Source organism: Triturus cristatus, chromosome 5_2, assembly GCF_964204655.1.
Source record: "Triturus cristatus chromosome 5_2, aTriCri1.1, whole genome shotgun sequence".
NCBI lineage: Eukaryota > Metazoa > Chordata > Amphibia > Caudata > Salamandridae > Triturus > Triturus cristatus.
This window is the reverse complement of record NC_140588.1, coordinates 56,665,171-56,680,564: the sequence shown is the minus strand read 5'-3', so window position 1 is coordinate 56,680,564 and position 15,394 is coordinate 56,665,171. Positions and strand designations below refer to the sequence as shown.

Here is a 15,394-nt window from a genome sequence, read left to right as displayed (position 1 = left end):
CCCACCCTACCCGAGTGCTCCGTGCTCGGTATCAAAGTTCAACATCCCCCTGAAGCTGTCGACATACAGTAGGCTGCATCCTGGACTGGTACTTGCTTCCTGGGCAGGTTTCCCGCTTTTAAGGAAGTGGCAACCGCAGAGCGTCAAGTTAGGAGAACTGAGGAGATTTTATACATGAATATATTGAATTCCCGTACAATACCCATTATTTTCTGCTTGCTCTATGGAACTTACGATAAGCGATTGGCCTGAGAGACTGACCTTTTCACCCAGTCCATTGTCAGCATTAAGTGGGTAAATGACGAAATGTCTGGTAAAATCTGCAGACGAAGCTTTTGGGTAGCATACGTAGGTAGATGTAGCGTGCAAAGGAGCCCACAAAATGATATAAAAAGGGAGCACCCACAGATATCGACGGACTACCTCGCCGTCTGTATGTAGGTTAACAGGCAGTGCAGGTTTTCCCCAAGAGCTGGGAGCTCTTGTCTTCCTTTGCTTAAAATGTCTTGCTCTGCTTTGCTTGAAGTATCTTATTCTATTTTACCTATATGAAATGTCATGTTATGTTTAACCATTGTTCTCTTTACTTTTGCATTTAAAAGATTTTGTATTGTAATTGCAGGAATGCTTGCTCTAAAAGTAAACGTGAGTGTTCCTAGGTAACATTTTCCTTGGTGTAACTTGTTTCTCATGATGCATTTATAGATGTGTTTTCTCTCTCTCTCTGTCAGTACATTAATTGAGATACAGAGAATATCATGACAGCTGTATGATTATCTGGATTCTGTATTTTGTACTTTATGTCTCTATTCTGCGGTTTCTTTGAAGTTGCATCTTCTCATTAAACTGCCATTGTATTCTGCCTCCAATTCCATGTCTCATATGTCTGTTTTCTTCATTTTTGGAGCAAGCGTTCCTAGGCACCCCGGCTCAAATTAAGGTGCCCCTTTTGTCCCTGACTCACTCTCCTGCTCAGTTCTGTGGTGGCTCCCGGGGATCTGGGGACCGCCCCTAGCTTCCTTGACCCGTAATAGATCTTGCCTCCAACAGCCTCTCTTGCAAGTCCTGTATTGTTGGTTTGTTGCCCCTGCCCCCCTTTCCACTGCCCTCCATAGTCTGTCGTGCTGCCACGGCCCTTCCTGCCTGCTCAGTGTGGTTAAATTGCTGCCTTGCACCCTCCTACCTGCCTTCAATTTTCAGAGTCCGTGCCCCTGGCCTCTGCCTCTCAACAGTATCCTAATGAACAACTAGATTGCTAACATTCTATATTTATTACAAAAGTGTGGAACGCCTGACATCATCTTGATGTAATCAAAACTATAATACCTAGAGCATTTCCTTTAGAAATTACATATATGAGAGGGTCTTATTGGCATCAAAATTATGGTTAGTGCTCTAAAAGGCTAAAATAAGGACATATTTTCTGAGTTTTCAAATAGCGACAAAGCACTTTTAAATTATTTGTTATCTTTATGTTTTTTTATCCAGTTGACCACTTGATTAAATGTTGCACTTAGGGGAGATGATGTGGTGTTACTTCCAGAACTGCAGACTTTGCAACTGGGGAACCAGGTTGAAGTTTCTGCTTCAGCTCGACATTCTGTGATTCTGGTCAAATCACTTAGTCTCCCCATGTCTACAACCAAAATGAATGTGTTCTTGTGTGATGTAACCAATGCTCATGTAAAACACTCCAATACCTGACAAGTCTGCACTATATAACACTGCAAAAACACAAAATAATAAGTGTTTTGCACACTTCTGTCATTGGGCTATATTTGGGCTACATCTGGGTGATTTTGGGCTACATTTGGGCTCTTTTGTCTCCGGTGGCCATCTTGGGAGATTTATTTGTTATGAAGTTTCCTAATTTCCTCATGTACTGCAGTCTCCTCAGTAGGAAATGCTTTCAGTTTTTTACTTTGATTCCATCATGAAGGTATTCAGATATGTCACACATTTGCCATAAATTCTGAATGTTAGCACTCTAGTTGCTCATTAGATCATTGTAGTAAAACTACTGCACCATGGAAGTCTGCTCCTGGTATTAAAAGTGCATGTTTCAGTCTGCATGTCAGAATTTTTTTAATGAAATAGAAGAGGATTTGAGAAGTCACTCAAAATGTGCCCTCATTTTCTTTCTTCAGCATTAATCATAATTTCTATGGCAAAATGAACCTCCTCATTGTGTTCCTTTTTAAATTAAATGTTTTAAGTGTTACCAGTTTATTCCAATCAAGATGGCTTCAGGTGTGCCATACTTTTGTCATAATGAAGACAGTAAGCGCTCTAGTTGTTTTTAAGAACATTCTGGGACATTCTGTCATTGGGCTATACTTGGGCTACATCTGGGTGATATTTGGGCTACATTTGGGCTCTTTTGTCTCTGGTGGCCATCTTGGGAGACTTATTTGTTATGAAGTTTCCTAATTTCCTCATTTACTGCAGTCTCCTCAGTAGGAAATACTTTCAGTTTTTTACTTTGATTCCATCAAGAAGGCATTCAGATGTGTCACACATTTGCCATAAATTCAGAATGTTAGCACTCTTTTTGCTCATTAGATCACTGTAGTAAAGCTACTGCTCACCAGGGAAAACTGCTGCTGGTATTGAAAGTGCATGTTTCAGTCTGCATGTCAGAATTTTTTAATGAAATAGAAGAGGATTTGAGAAGTCACTCAAAATGTGCCCTAATTTTTCTTTCTGCAGCACTAATCATACTTTTTATTGAAAAATGAACCCCCTCATTTTGTTCCTTTTTAAATTAAATGTTTTAAGAGTTACCACTTTCATCCAAGCAAGATGGCTTCAGGTGTGCCATACGTTTATCATAAGTAGGACTGTTAGCGCTCTAGTAGTTCTTTGGAACACTCTGGGAAGCTGCAGTAGAACACAAAGGAATCAACTGACAGTCTCTGCCCTTGTTGGATGTACATGTTTTACTGAGAATGTCAGACTTCATTCTCACATGACTGAGAAAGATAATGTGAATTTACAGAAAATAAGCTCTCAGTTTAGCCTATAGATCACCTTCCAAACCTCTGTGGTAAAAGCATGAGAAAATATTTTTCTCTCAATCATGATATCCCAGCAGAAGGCTTTTTCACATGGTGAAATCACCTTGTACATACCACAATTCCTAAAATGAGTATGGTACCATCAACAAATGATTTATAATGTAACTAAAGTCTTAAAACCTTCTATTAACTGCAATGCTTTTTAATGAGGTGCTATCATGTATATTGGTCCCAAGATGGCTGCCAACACTTCTTGGATGAAGTGCTGACAGCCAATCAGATCTCAGGATGAGATGTGTGGTTAGGCTCCGCCCACATATATATATGCTTTTAAATGCTATTTTCTCAGGATCTACTGAACAGATTTACACCAAACCTACAAAAGGCACTTCCTTGACCTGAGGACTACCTCTCTGCCAAATTTCAAGTAATTCTGTTCAGCCGTTCGGGCTGTAGCTGTGTCTAAAGGTCCTATGGAAAAATGCATGGGAAAAACGCGTTTTGGGACCCCCCTTTTATCTCAGCCCCCGCTTGACGAATCCCCCCGAGACTTTCAGGGTAGGAGCGGAGCGTAGCGCCCCACCTATTTTGAAAAATTTGCGAGGATTCGTCAACCGGCGCCAAAGTTATTCAAAATAGAATGTTGCGGATTTCCTATGGAAACGTGGTCCTAACTATAACTATCTACTGGCGACCGCCAGTAGATAATATATATATATATATATATATATAAACATACTTATATATATATCCCCTTACCACCCAGAAACCCATACCCACCTTAAACCCTAAAAATGCCCTTACCACCCAAAATCCCATATATAGAAAACACTTAATACTTACCTGTAAAACCTTAAACACGTATATGCCTTTACCATTCATGCCTATACAAAAGTAAAAAAAGTTATACTTATTTTCAAACCTTTACCACGCATATGCCTTTATTATTCATGCCTTTAGAACGAAATTCGTTGCAAACTCATGCTTGATAAAGGCATATGCGTGGTAATGGCTTTGTGGTAACAGTCACGCGTCGTTATGAAATCGTTGTAATGGCTGATTCCCTTCTTGCTTGTCCTACTACTAGGTTTCCAAACCAAATTCATTTTTGTTTCAACTTAATTTACTTCACTAATGTTCGTTGAATTGTACCTTCATATTCTTGCTTTATTATCGAGCCTCAGCTGTGAACTTTGAATCATACTCAAAGTTTATGAGTCCCGATTCGGCGGCGGTGATGAAAACAAGATGGCCGGTCCGTGAAATACTCTGCGACACCAGGAGCACGGCCGATCTCAGAGGGTCACTTTGACGACGTGGAGAGGTAAGTTCTTGGACTTTAAATAGGTCTATTTGGATGTTTTTCTCCTCTGCTCCCGGGTGATCCGTGTGCTGGCCGCCATTTTGTGAGTTTGAAGCTCACATTTCCCTCAGTTGAATGGAGCGCATGCATAGTCTGCCTGACAAAAAACATAGAGGACAAAAGAGAGAAGGAGGATGGAATTTTGGTGAAAGATGGGAGCATTTTTTTGTCTGCCTATCACTAAGTGACTTTTTGTCTTCCTGTTTATTTGGATGCTTTATTGACCTGTGGTGAAAAATGTCCCTTTTCTTTTACGCAGAAAGGTACCTTAACTGGGAATATGCTGCATTTTCATTAAACTGTGGGATGATGGGGTTGCTAGTAAACCCATGGAGCGGAAAGATTTTCAGTCAGTCCCTTATTTAATTCGGGATATCAACTTGTGGAACTTCGCCCTCCGCTTCTGGAATGTTCTAGTTTCCGGCAGCCTTGGAAAGCTTGTTAAATATTTTGCTTGCTTTTTTATCACTTTTTCCATGTTTTCTCAACTTCTTTATTTTATATCACTTTTGTAATTGTTGTTTTTATTGTATATTTGGATCTGTACTGCCCTCTACCATTTTCGTTTTGGTTAATTAAGTTTTGCATTTATTTTAGGTCTCATTTATGTCAGGTTAACACCTTTACAATTTTAAGCTTGAAATGTTTTCACATTATTCCCCATGAGTAATTTACATAATGGCGTCATGGAACATCAAAGGTCTACGTAATCCGGTTAAAAAGCAAAGAGTTTTAACTCACTTATCAAAATTAAACTGTCAAATTGCTTTATTACAAGAAACACATCACAAAGACCAAGATAAAAATTCTATTTAGAGACAATGGGTTGGGAATGTTTTTAGTTCCCCCGCTGTACATTTAAAAAATGGTGTTATTATATTGTTTCATAAGTCGTTAAATATTCAATTGCTAAACGAAGACAAAGATGATGCTGGAAGGTGGCTTTTGTTAGATGTAAGATAATACACAATTTACGATTTGTAACATATATGGGCCAAACTGAGTCCATCTATTATTCTGGACTCATTTTTCTTCTATGCTGTCCTCCCATGCATCAGAAAACCTCATAGTTGGAGGTGATTGCAATCAGCTTATGGACCCATTTTTAGATCGTAGATCACAGACCAAATTTGTACCCACTAAAATGCATAGAACTTTTCAGAAAGCCATTTCCGCTGGAGGGTTGGTTGATGTCTGGAGAGCATCTCACCCTAATGTTTTGGAATTCACTTTCTTTTCCCCCTTCCATAGGTCATACTCAAGAATAGATTACGTATTTTTTACCCAACATACACTTCAATTTTTAACACATGAAGAAATAGGGATCAATTCTCATCTCAGACCATGGCCCCGTCATAGTAGATCTTGTTTATCATAACCCCATTTCTCCTAATCGTAGATGGAGATTTAACAATTCCCTTTTGTTAGATCAACAGCCCACAGAACAATTCACAGTTTTTTTACAAGACTATTTCATAAACAATCTTCCTTCATATACACAGAGGAATATTGTTTGGGATGCCTTTAAGGCAAACAATCATGGTGATGGAGCGGGTAGTACAACATTTTGTATACCTCCCCCATTCTGCATGAAAATACTAATTGAATAATCTATTAATTATAATATTATTAAATGAGTTTGCATGAATATTAAATCAACATTACTAATATCCAAATTACACTTGGGATTGCATATTGCATGGCTAAATAACCTTTATGACTAAAATCCGTACGCATACTAACAGTAGTATATGTAATAAATAGAATATTGCATGATATATGTTGCTTTTGAGATGTCTTTGTAATGTTGCTCGAGAGGAGGACCAAAAGGGTGAATATAAATGCCTTAAACGTTGCTGTACGCTAGATAAATACAAGCACGTAGAGGGATTAGTAAGGGGTTAACATTAGATTTATTATTTCTATGCATTAATTACTCTTTTGTGTTTGTTTCGCTTAAGTTGACGTTTGGGCCTAAATTCCAAAATGGCCGCTGACGCGATACGACAAAGTGGCCACTGTCCCACGAGGCATGGAGTGAAGTGCGCAGAAGTGACAAAGTCTTCCAAGACCTTGTCGTGAACCCTGATCTTCGTGTTCCAAAGCAAGGACACCGTGGGATGACGGCCAAGATGAAAGACAATAGACTTTCACAGTAAACCAGTACGGACTGACATTAAATGTACTCGTGACATCAGCCCTTGAACTGTACCAAAGTCCCAAAAAGATTCTATCGGACGATCCCAACCAACCAATCACAACCGTATTAAAATAACAAAATGTATCTTCTTGCTTTGATTTATTATAAAAATGCACGGTAGAATAGAGAGGCACGCTTATCGCAATCGTTCTTTCCGATGACCACGACGACGACGGTGACACTACGCAAACTCTACTACTTATGTCAGGCTCACCTGAGGTCTCCGCGGGGGCAGGAGGTAAGGGCCGGATGAGCAAGTCCCAACTTCCCTTCACCACTAGTCCACCCAACAAAGTCAAAGCGGAACCAGTGAATAAGGGGAAGAGGGGAGACAAAGGAAGTGAAGAAGAGACAGGGCAGGTCCAGCGCACGTCCAACACCACAGCAGCTCCACCGAGATCTGGAGGATTTCCTGTGAACAGAAGACTAAATCAACTGCTGAACATTTATATGAGAGAAAACATATACATATCTGTTAACGTGCCAAAAGTATTCTACCTGGTACTCTCCCCTCTTCCACTTGTGTCCACAATATATATACAGGTAATGGTACGTCGCAAGGGAATTCCTAAAAAAAGAGAGTAAATTAATAACTATCATGTATGTTATCCATAAGTGTACCAGGGTGGAATAATAGCAGCAGGTCTTACCCCCTCTTTTGTCCAAAAACAGGCGCGGGTCAAATTATACTTATAATGAAACAAAAGTATGAGATGTTAGATTGTTGATTGCACAATCTGCCCAAAGAGTAACAAGGCTCCAGCAATTGCCTCTTGTCATGAGTCTTCAAACACATAAGTTCTAAAGGACTGCAGGGAAACGCTTCTGCCTCCGTTACTGGCAGTTATGAATGGAGCTTTGACTCAGGGCATTTTTCCAATGGTCTGGAAAAAGGCCATAGTGAAACCCCTCTTAAAAAAGCCCTCTCTGGATCCTGGAGTGATGAAGAATTTTAGGCCCATTTCCCTCTTGCCTGCCCCTGCTAAGATGCTTGAAGCCCACCTAAATTTTCATCTTTCCACCTTCCTTGACTCTTCTGAGTTCTTGGACAGTTCTCAGCACGGATTCAGGAAATTTCATAGCACTGAATCCGCTCTGACTATGGTGGTTGATAACATCCGGCGCAAAGTTGATCTTGGTCAGACGACGATTCTTGTCTTGCTGGATCTGACTGCAGCATTTGATACCCTATCTCCCTCTACCCTAACATCTCGGCTGAGGGAGGCAGGGGTAGCAGGACAGGCTCTCAGCCTTCTTGACTCTTTTCTACATCCTAGAGAGCAAAGAATTTTGCTGGGTGAGTTCCTCTCCCCTGCTAAATCTCTGCAATGTGGAGTGCCCCAGGGTTCGGCCCTTAGTCCGACCCTATTTAATCTTTATGTGGCACCCCTTGCCAGATTAGTAAGATCGCAGGGGATTGAGGTAGTGTCCTATGCTGACGACACTCAAATTATGGTGTCTCTTAGCCATTCTTTGAGTGTCTCTGCCTCTAGCTTTAGGGCCTGCATGCAGATGGTCGCGGAGTGGATGGTGCTGAATTCTTTAAAACTCAACGCCGATAAAACGGAGGTACTCGTGTTCGGAAAGGATCAAGACATCTGGTCCAATGAGTGGTGGCCTCCGTCCCTTGGAATTTGCCTGACTCCTTCTTCTACGGCTAGGAATCTGGGTGTCATTTTTGATACCTCACTCGCCATGAATAGTCAGATTAACAGGACCGTGGCCACGTGCTGGGGAGTCATTAAAATTTTGAAACGTATCCTCCATTATTTGTCTCCGCAGGCACGTAAATATACAGTGACTGCCCTTGTGGGCTCCAGATTGGACTACTGCAATGCACTATATGCAGAGTCCAATAAATATCTGATACAACGTCTGCAGGTGGTACAGAACGCTGCCGCCAGATTCGTGTTAGCTCTTCCTAGGGACTCCTCGGCAACGCTGGCCAGGAAGAACCTGCACTGGCTCCCCATCAGTTTTAGAATTTCTTTTAAACTTCTCTGCCTCACTTACAGAGCCGTGCAGGCTGGCCCCTCAAATGCTCTGGGGTCTCTGCTCACCCGTTATACTCCCAGTAGGTGTCTGCGATCTTCAGACGCTAACCAACTGGTAGTGCCCCGCTTTAAAAAAGCCAGATGGGGGAGCAGAGCCTTTTCCATTGTTGCTCCTCTACTCTGGAATGGCCTTCCTCTGGAGATTAAGTCATTACCCTCCCTGTCCTTGTTTAGGAAAGCGCTCAAAACCTGGTATTTTATAAGGGCCTATCAGTAAGTTCTCCTGTTCTTCCCAGTCAGTTCTAGTTGTTAGGCGCCTTGACGCCCATTGGGCTAAGTCTGCGCGATATAAGTTTATTTCATTCATTCATTCATTCATTCATAGGTATATATACTCCTTGCCTCAGGAGTCAGAGTACCATTATGGTGAAAATTGCAAATCAAAACATCTGTAGAAAACACTGATTAGGTCATACTAAAGGTGCCATACAATAGTTGCCCAAGAACATAAAATGAACAATTGCTCAAGAAATATAAGGACAACGCAGATGCTCGTGGCCTGCTAGGGAACAAGCCCTCATTAGAATAAGCAAAGACTGCATGAGGAGTAACAGCGGGGCAAAGGAGGAGCGCGACTGCACCAGGAGCACAAGCGCGTTACCGCCAAATTCAAAGGTTGCTTTCTAAGGCCCAAAAAATGAAGAGGAATCTGCTGAAATCCATATGCTGCTGACAAGACACTCGGAACGCAGAGCCACAGCGAGACCTCCGTGGCTCCAAGAGAAGAAACCCACACTGCGCCAGACGCGACGCTCTCACCGCCGAGCGGCATCCGGAAGAGGCTCCTTCGACCCGGAAGCGACCACCCGGAAGCGACCACACCGAATCAACAACCAGAACGCGAAGCATCTGTCCTCATGACGCTTCGCGTTTTAAGCCGACGCTGGCTCTGCCCGTGATACCGTGCAGCTGTGACAACTTAGGGTGACTGCTGCGTTTCCCGAATGGTCCGGATGCTACCCAATTTTCTGATGACTGCAAACTTTTCCTAATTCTATGGGCACTGACAGATGCTTGCACGTTTCTGGTCTTTACCTATTCTTTGAGACTGTAGCGTGCTGAGCAAAGAACTTTGAACTTTTAGATGAATGACGACAGATCCGAGTATGCAGACCTAATGATTTAGAGGACTTCAGATAGCCAGATTAGGTAAATATGATGTTCTGCGATTTACTTAAAATTTGATAATAAACTTTCAAAATGCAAACCTAACCTTTCAAGAAATTTTAGATAAACAGATATTGATTAACAAGAATTGAGTTTGTGTTTTATTAAGAAGAATAAGATCTAAATCTTGAAATGTGTTTTAGCTGGTTCTAGATCACCATCAACCAATCCAACTATTTGGTCCATTGACCACGTGGGAGGAGTGCCTTGATGATCAGGATTGAGATCTGTGGGTGGAAGGGGTATTAATGTATAATTTGTAAATTGATTTTTCTTTCCCTATAGGTTATAAGGTGTCCCCCCCCCACATGTCGAGCGCTCGAACCGCTCATTCCCTCCAACTGCGTGCAGACCGGTGAATGGTTAGTGTGAGTGTTGGTGTTATGGGCCCCACCAATGACTGCATGTGTGAATGAATTGGTGTGACGTTGGATCTGTGATGCAGGAGAAGATACCGGTACAGGTTTTGGTTTCCCCGTTACCAGGGTTTCGGCGCTGGATCAATGGGATAATGCTTGTCATACCCTACTTCGGCTCAATGCAGACATGTATGGAGGTCTAACTAAAGCAGGTAAATCCATGGCAAATTACCTTAAAATTAAAAAACTGAAATCTAAGATTGTTGCCATCACAGACTCTACCGGGGTCCGACATACAAATAACTCAAACATTTTAGAATGCTTTTCGGATTATTATACTAGTTAATATACCCCTGAAAAATCCCCATCCTCAACAGCTTGATACATTTTTTTCAATCAATCGCTAAAAATCCTGATAATAAGGTAGACTTCTCTCCCCTTGATCTGAACAAGAGCTATTAAATGCTATAAATCAACTCCCCAAAGATAAAACTTCTGGGCCTGGACGGCTTTACTGTACGTTTTTATTTCACTTTAGATATCTTCTAATTCCTAAGCTGCTATTTCTTGTTAATCCTTTTTCGAACACAGGACGCACACAAGACTCTTTTACTCAGGCCATGCTCTGTTTACTCCCAAAGAAAGATAAATATATTTCTCAAGGTTGTAACTATAGGCCTATCTCACTGATTAATACAGATTTTGAGATTTTTGCTAAACTGTTAGCTCTCCATATTCACTCTGTTACCCAACTTGGTTGATGTGTATCAATCTGGCTTTGTAAAAGGAAGATCTATTTCAGACAACTCTAGAACTTTCCTTAACATTATTTACTTCGCCGCTAAATTTATTTCTCCCTTAGCCGCCATAACGCTGGATGCCGAGAAGGCTTTTGAGCGAGTGAAGTGGGAATCTATGTTTGGTGCGCTGAAATGGCATGGTTTTTTTTAGCCCTCATTTTATCCAATACATTAAGTTATTATACTCTGAATCTTCTACTTCAATTTGGGTAAACGATAAACAATCCAAACACTTCCCCCTTCTTAAAGGTACTAGGCATGGTTGCCCTTTGTCTCCCCTGTTATTTATTTTATCATTCAAAACTTTCTTAGAAACAATTCGTTGATCTCCCCAATTTCCTACTTTTGATCTTAAGAACTTGAATATAAAATACACTGCGTATGCAGATGATATTTTATTATACATTTCGAACCCCACTACATTCTTGCCAGAATTCTTTTCATTATTAAACACATACTCTGTTGTTTCAGGCTACAAACTCAATATTGATAAGTCAGAAGTCTTACCGCTGAATAAATACTGTGTTCCTCATATGTTCAAAGATTCTGGTTTCAAATGGCACCCAAAAGGTATCAAATGTTTAGGTATCCGCTACTCTAATAATATTAAGGAAACTATTAAAATTAACCACAATGAGATTATGTCTAAAGTTAATGCATTAATAGAGGGTTGGTATCCCTTATTTCTTTCCTGGTGGGGTAGGTTGTCTACAATCAAAATGATGTTGCTACCTATTGTTAATTTTTATTTGTCAATGCTCCCTGTATCTCTTCCACATTATTTCTTAAAAAATTATTAATCATTCTTTAATCCAGTTTTATGGAACAAACACAAACCTCGTATTGCTTTAGCTCGTCTTCAGCAACCTAAAGATTCCGGTAGGGTACATTTCCCTAACCTTAGAACATATCACTCAGCTTTTGCATTGAAATATATTTGGGTTTCCCTTTTTGGAAACCATGTAGATTCACCAACAGTTTGGGAACAACTAGAGCTTGCACAAGTTTCTCCTTTTGCTTTCAAAGATGTGGTCCGTATTTCTCAACCCCCAAAATGTTTTATTTCCCCAATACTTAACCACTCTATATCTATTACCAAACCTTTGGTCACCTCCTCAAATTCCACTTCTGAAAATAGTTTACAGAGCCCAATTTGGTATAACACAACATTAAACTAAATATTAGAGTTATTGGTTGGAAAGAGTGGATTAACAAAGGTATTATTGTCCTTGAGCAGTTATTCTCCAAGGGCTCTTTGCTGCACTTTTCTGAGATACAAAGTAAATATCACATATCCACCAAATATGCCTCTCACTTTCAATGCCTTAAACCTCTTCTTCTCCTATATACTTCTCGACATCCCATTACATTTCCAGATATACATCCTCCTCTCTCCTCAATAGATGTTTCCATTCATTTGAAAGCTTCATACATATACAAATTGTTACTTGGTTTTTCTAATTTGGTTACAAAGTCTAAAGTAGAACTCGTATGGGAATCAGAAGTACATAAGGAATTTTCAGCCAATACTTGGAAATCGATATGGGCCAAGATTCATAACTCATCTTGTTCAGCAACTACAACACAAACATTATACTATTTTTATAATAGATTATATATCACTCCCACAAGTTTATATACATTTAAAATCTCATCTACTACTAATTGTTGGTCTTGTGCCCATGACATTAGTGATTATTTACATATGTTTTTGAATGCCCTTTTGTTAAAAAGTTCTGGTCACACGTTTGGGATAAACTGAATGATATTCTATCCGTATGTTTCCCCTTTGATGTTATACACATCTTCTTGGGTGGTTCTTCCCCCCCCCCTTGGTCTTCTCAGCGGATGGTTGGGAAATTTGTTGACTTAATGTTTGCCTTAGCATTTCAAATCACTTCTAATTGGAAAGATACATCTAAAATGTCATATATGCCATGGTGGAACTCGTGTCATCATCATCGTTTAGATCGAGCCAAAGCTACTTCTCTTCCTTCAAAAATTAAAAAGGATTTATTAACGTCACCCCTTACCTCATTTCTATCTAGATGCTCGACCAGATCCATACCCAAAGTTTGCATTTATGAGCCTAATTAGAATGTTTTATTCATTATTCGTTCATGGTGTCACATAGTTATTAGCTATTCGCTTGTTCAACCTTATAGTACAATATATTTTCACTTCTTTCTTTCTCTGCCTTTTTTCTTTGACATGTTCTTTCTTCTCTTTTTCTTTCTTTATCCTTCTTTCCTTTCGCTGTTATAAAATGATTGAAATGCACTCGTTTTTAGCATTACAGTTATGCATTCCAATTCAAGTCTCTTATGTTCATAATTCATTCTTATAAGATATGTTTAATTTGTTAAACTCTTATAAGTTTATTATCTTTCTTATATTATCAGTAGTTTATATTTTTCTTTTTGCATGTTAATAACTTGCTTGGATCGTCCTTCAGATGTCTATTTTTATCTGATGTAATTGCCATATGTTCCTTGATTTTCTTCAATAAAGCAGCATTTAAACTGAAAGTTTCTGAGTCTCAGTCTTCAAACTTATGTTTGCAATAAACGTATGCTCCTTCATCCACTTAATGCAGATGCGTGTAATTGTTCTGCACACCATCTCGTTTATCACGTTTCCTCTTTTCAACCCTAAAATATGAAAGTAACTGCAACCCATTATTAAGCCGAAAAGTATGTATGGTTTCCATGGTCGATTCAGAAGGTATATAGCTTTTTACATGATCTTGCACGCTGAATAAGTTGGATTGTATAGCTTACTATATGAAAAATAAACAGAAACCGCTCCAAAACATGAAACTTTTGAAAATCGTACATACCAATGATAACACAAAGTTAAGAAGCGCTGTTCCACTGTAGAAGAGGACGGTCACTAGTGTAGTCACTGTTGTGAAAAACAGACTCATGTTGCGGCTCATCACTATCCACAGAGACTCTAATATCTGGAATAAAACAAATAACATTAGCAATACGTGTGTGCATCCCTCCTGTCCTCCACTCGCACGTAAGCAGGCACGATGCTAGCATAACCAGCTAAAGATCTATACTTAGCCACTATAATGTTTGAATGCATTTAGAATAATGTTTTCTTAGCCATACCACCTAATATCAAAAGTCGAAACTATAACCCGTGCTTGAATTCAGTAACAATAAATTTAAAATATCATGGACTTTATATTGCAGCGCAGCAACATGACGACACAAGAATAATCCATCAACCAAGGATACAACATTCAGACTTCCTTATTTCATCTGAGCAAAGATCACCTGAACCTGTATGAGACATAGGTTCCCCTTTTGCCAGTGCACATGTCAAAAGGTGTGCCCGGCACAAACTGAGAGAGTGCACCCTATTATCATGAATGCCCTGCCTCAAGGACAGAACTTGTGCCTGCCTTGGAGGCAGGGCATTTAATGACAGACGGGGAGGCAGATTACAAGCTGCCCAGTGTTTCCCAATGCACTATAGGGCCTGCACTTTAAAGCTGGGATAGATATCGTTCTGCAGGTCGGTGCAGTGACTGACAGCACCAACTTGCAGGAAGATGTCTAGGAGTAGAAGGGACACATTTTTCCCACTGCAGAGGCTTCCTTCAGGGGATGTACAGCCAGTGCGTCACCACTTTGTTTTGCACTTTCAGTGTGCATCCTAAGGGCCTCTTTGCCACACCCCAATGCAAATTAGGGGATGCCCTCTTAAGATAGCAGTGGCACTACATGTGCACCAGCACTATCAGTATTACAGAAGGGGCCACACAAGGGTTGAAGCCCCCTTCTTTAATAACCTAGTGCCCCGGAGGTGTGCAAACTGGGTACATACACCCGGTGCATGCCTAAGGCACTATGCATAATAAGGCCCTGGTCGAGTAAGCATCACTGAAACAGCCTAGCCTCTTTTACGCCAGTCAGAGTGTGAAATTGTATCTCTGCCGCCAAAAGCTGTGAAAAGTACAAAACAATTGGACTTTGCAAAAGCTGTCATGCTGCATGAGAGCAGCACCAGTATTGGTCAAGGGAGTTTCCTGGTGGCCAGGCTGCAGCTGAAGAAAGAAGAGGTCTGGTGCGGAGGACTCAATAGTGTTTATTTATTTTATTTTATTTTTTGAAATCTTTAATTTGTGCTTGCGTGTGCTCCCTCCGATCCCCGTAGATGTCAACCGCCACTGCTGCCAGCACTGCCAAATACCAACTATCACACAATACAAGTGTCACATTTTTGCTATTCCAGGTCACCTAAAGCTGTATATCCGGCTTGGATCATTTCATTTATTTTTTAAAGTAAATTCAATACTTTATTCAAGAGCTATGCTCAAAAATATACAGACAGTACAATGTGGTTGACTTTTATAAATATATGTTGGTGCAGACACCAGCACAAATGACACACTGCTGATTCCAAAGGCGGTTTCCTTGC

The 15,394-nt window shown here is 40.4% G+C and overlaps 1 protein-coding gene across 1 annotated transcript in view; it reads right to left on the bottom strand.

Annotated features, from left to right (window-relative positions):
- The window catches only part of TMEM245 (transmembrane protein 245), a 648,028-nt gene that overhangs the window by 279,438 nt on the left and 353,196 nt on the right, over nt 1-15,394 (bottom strand). The window contains exon 12 of the mRNA XM_085606845.1: nt 13,800-13,922. Coding sequence (XP_085462971.1) covers nt 13,800-13,922 — 123 coding nt within the window. The remainder of the gene's footprint in view (nt 1-13,799; nt 13,923-15,394) is intronic.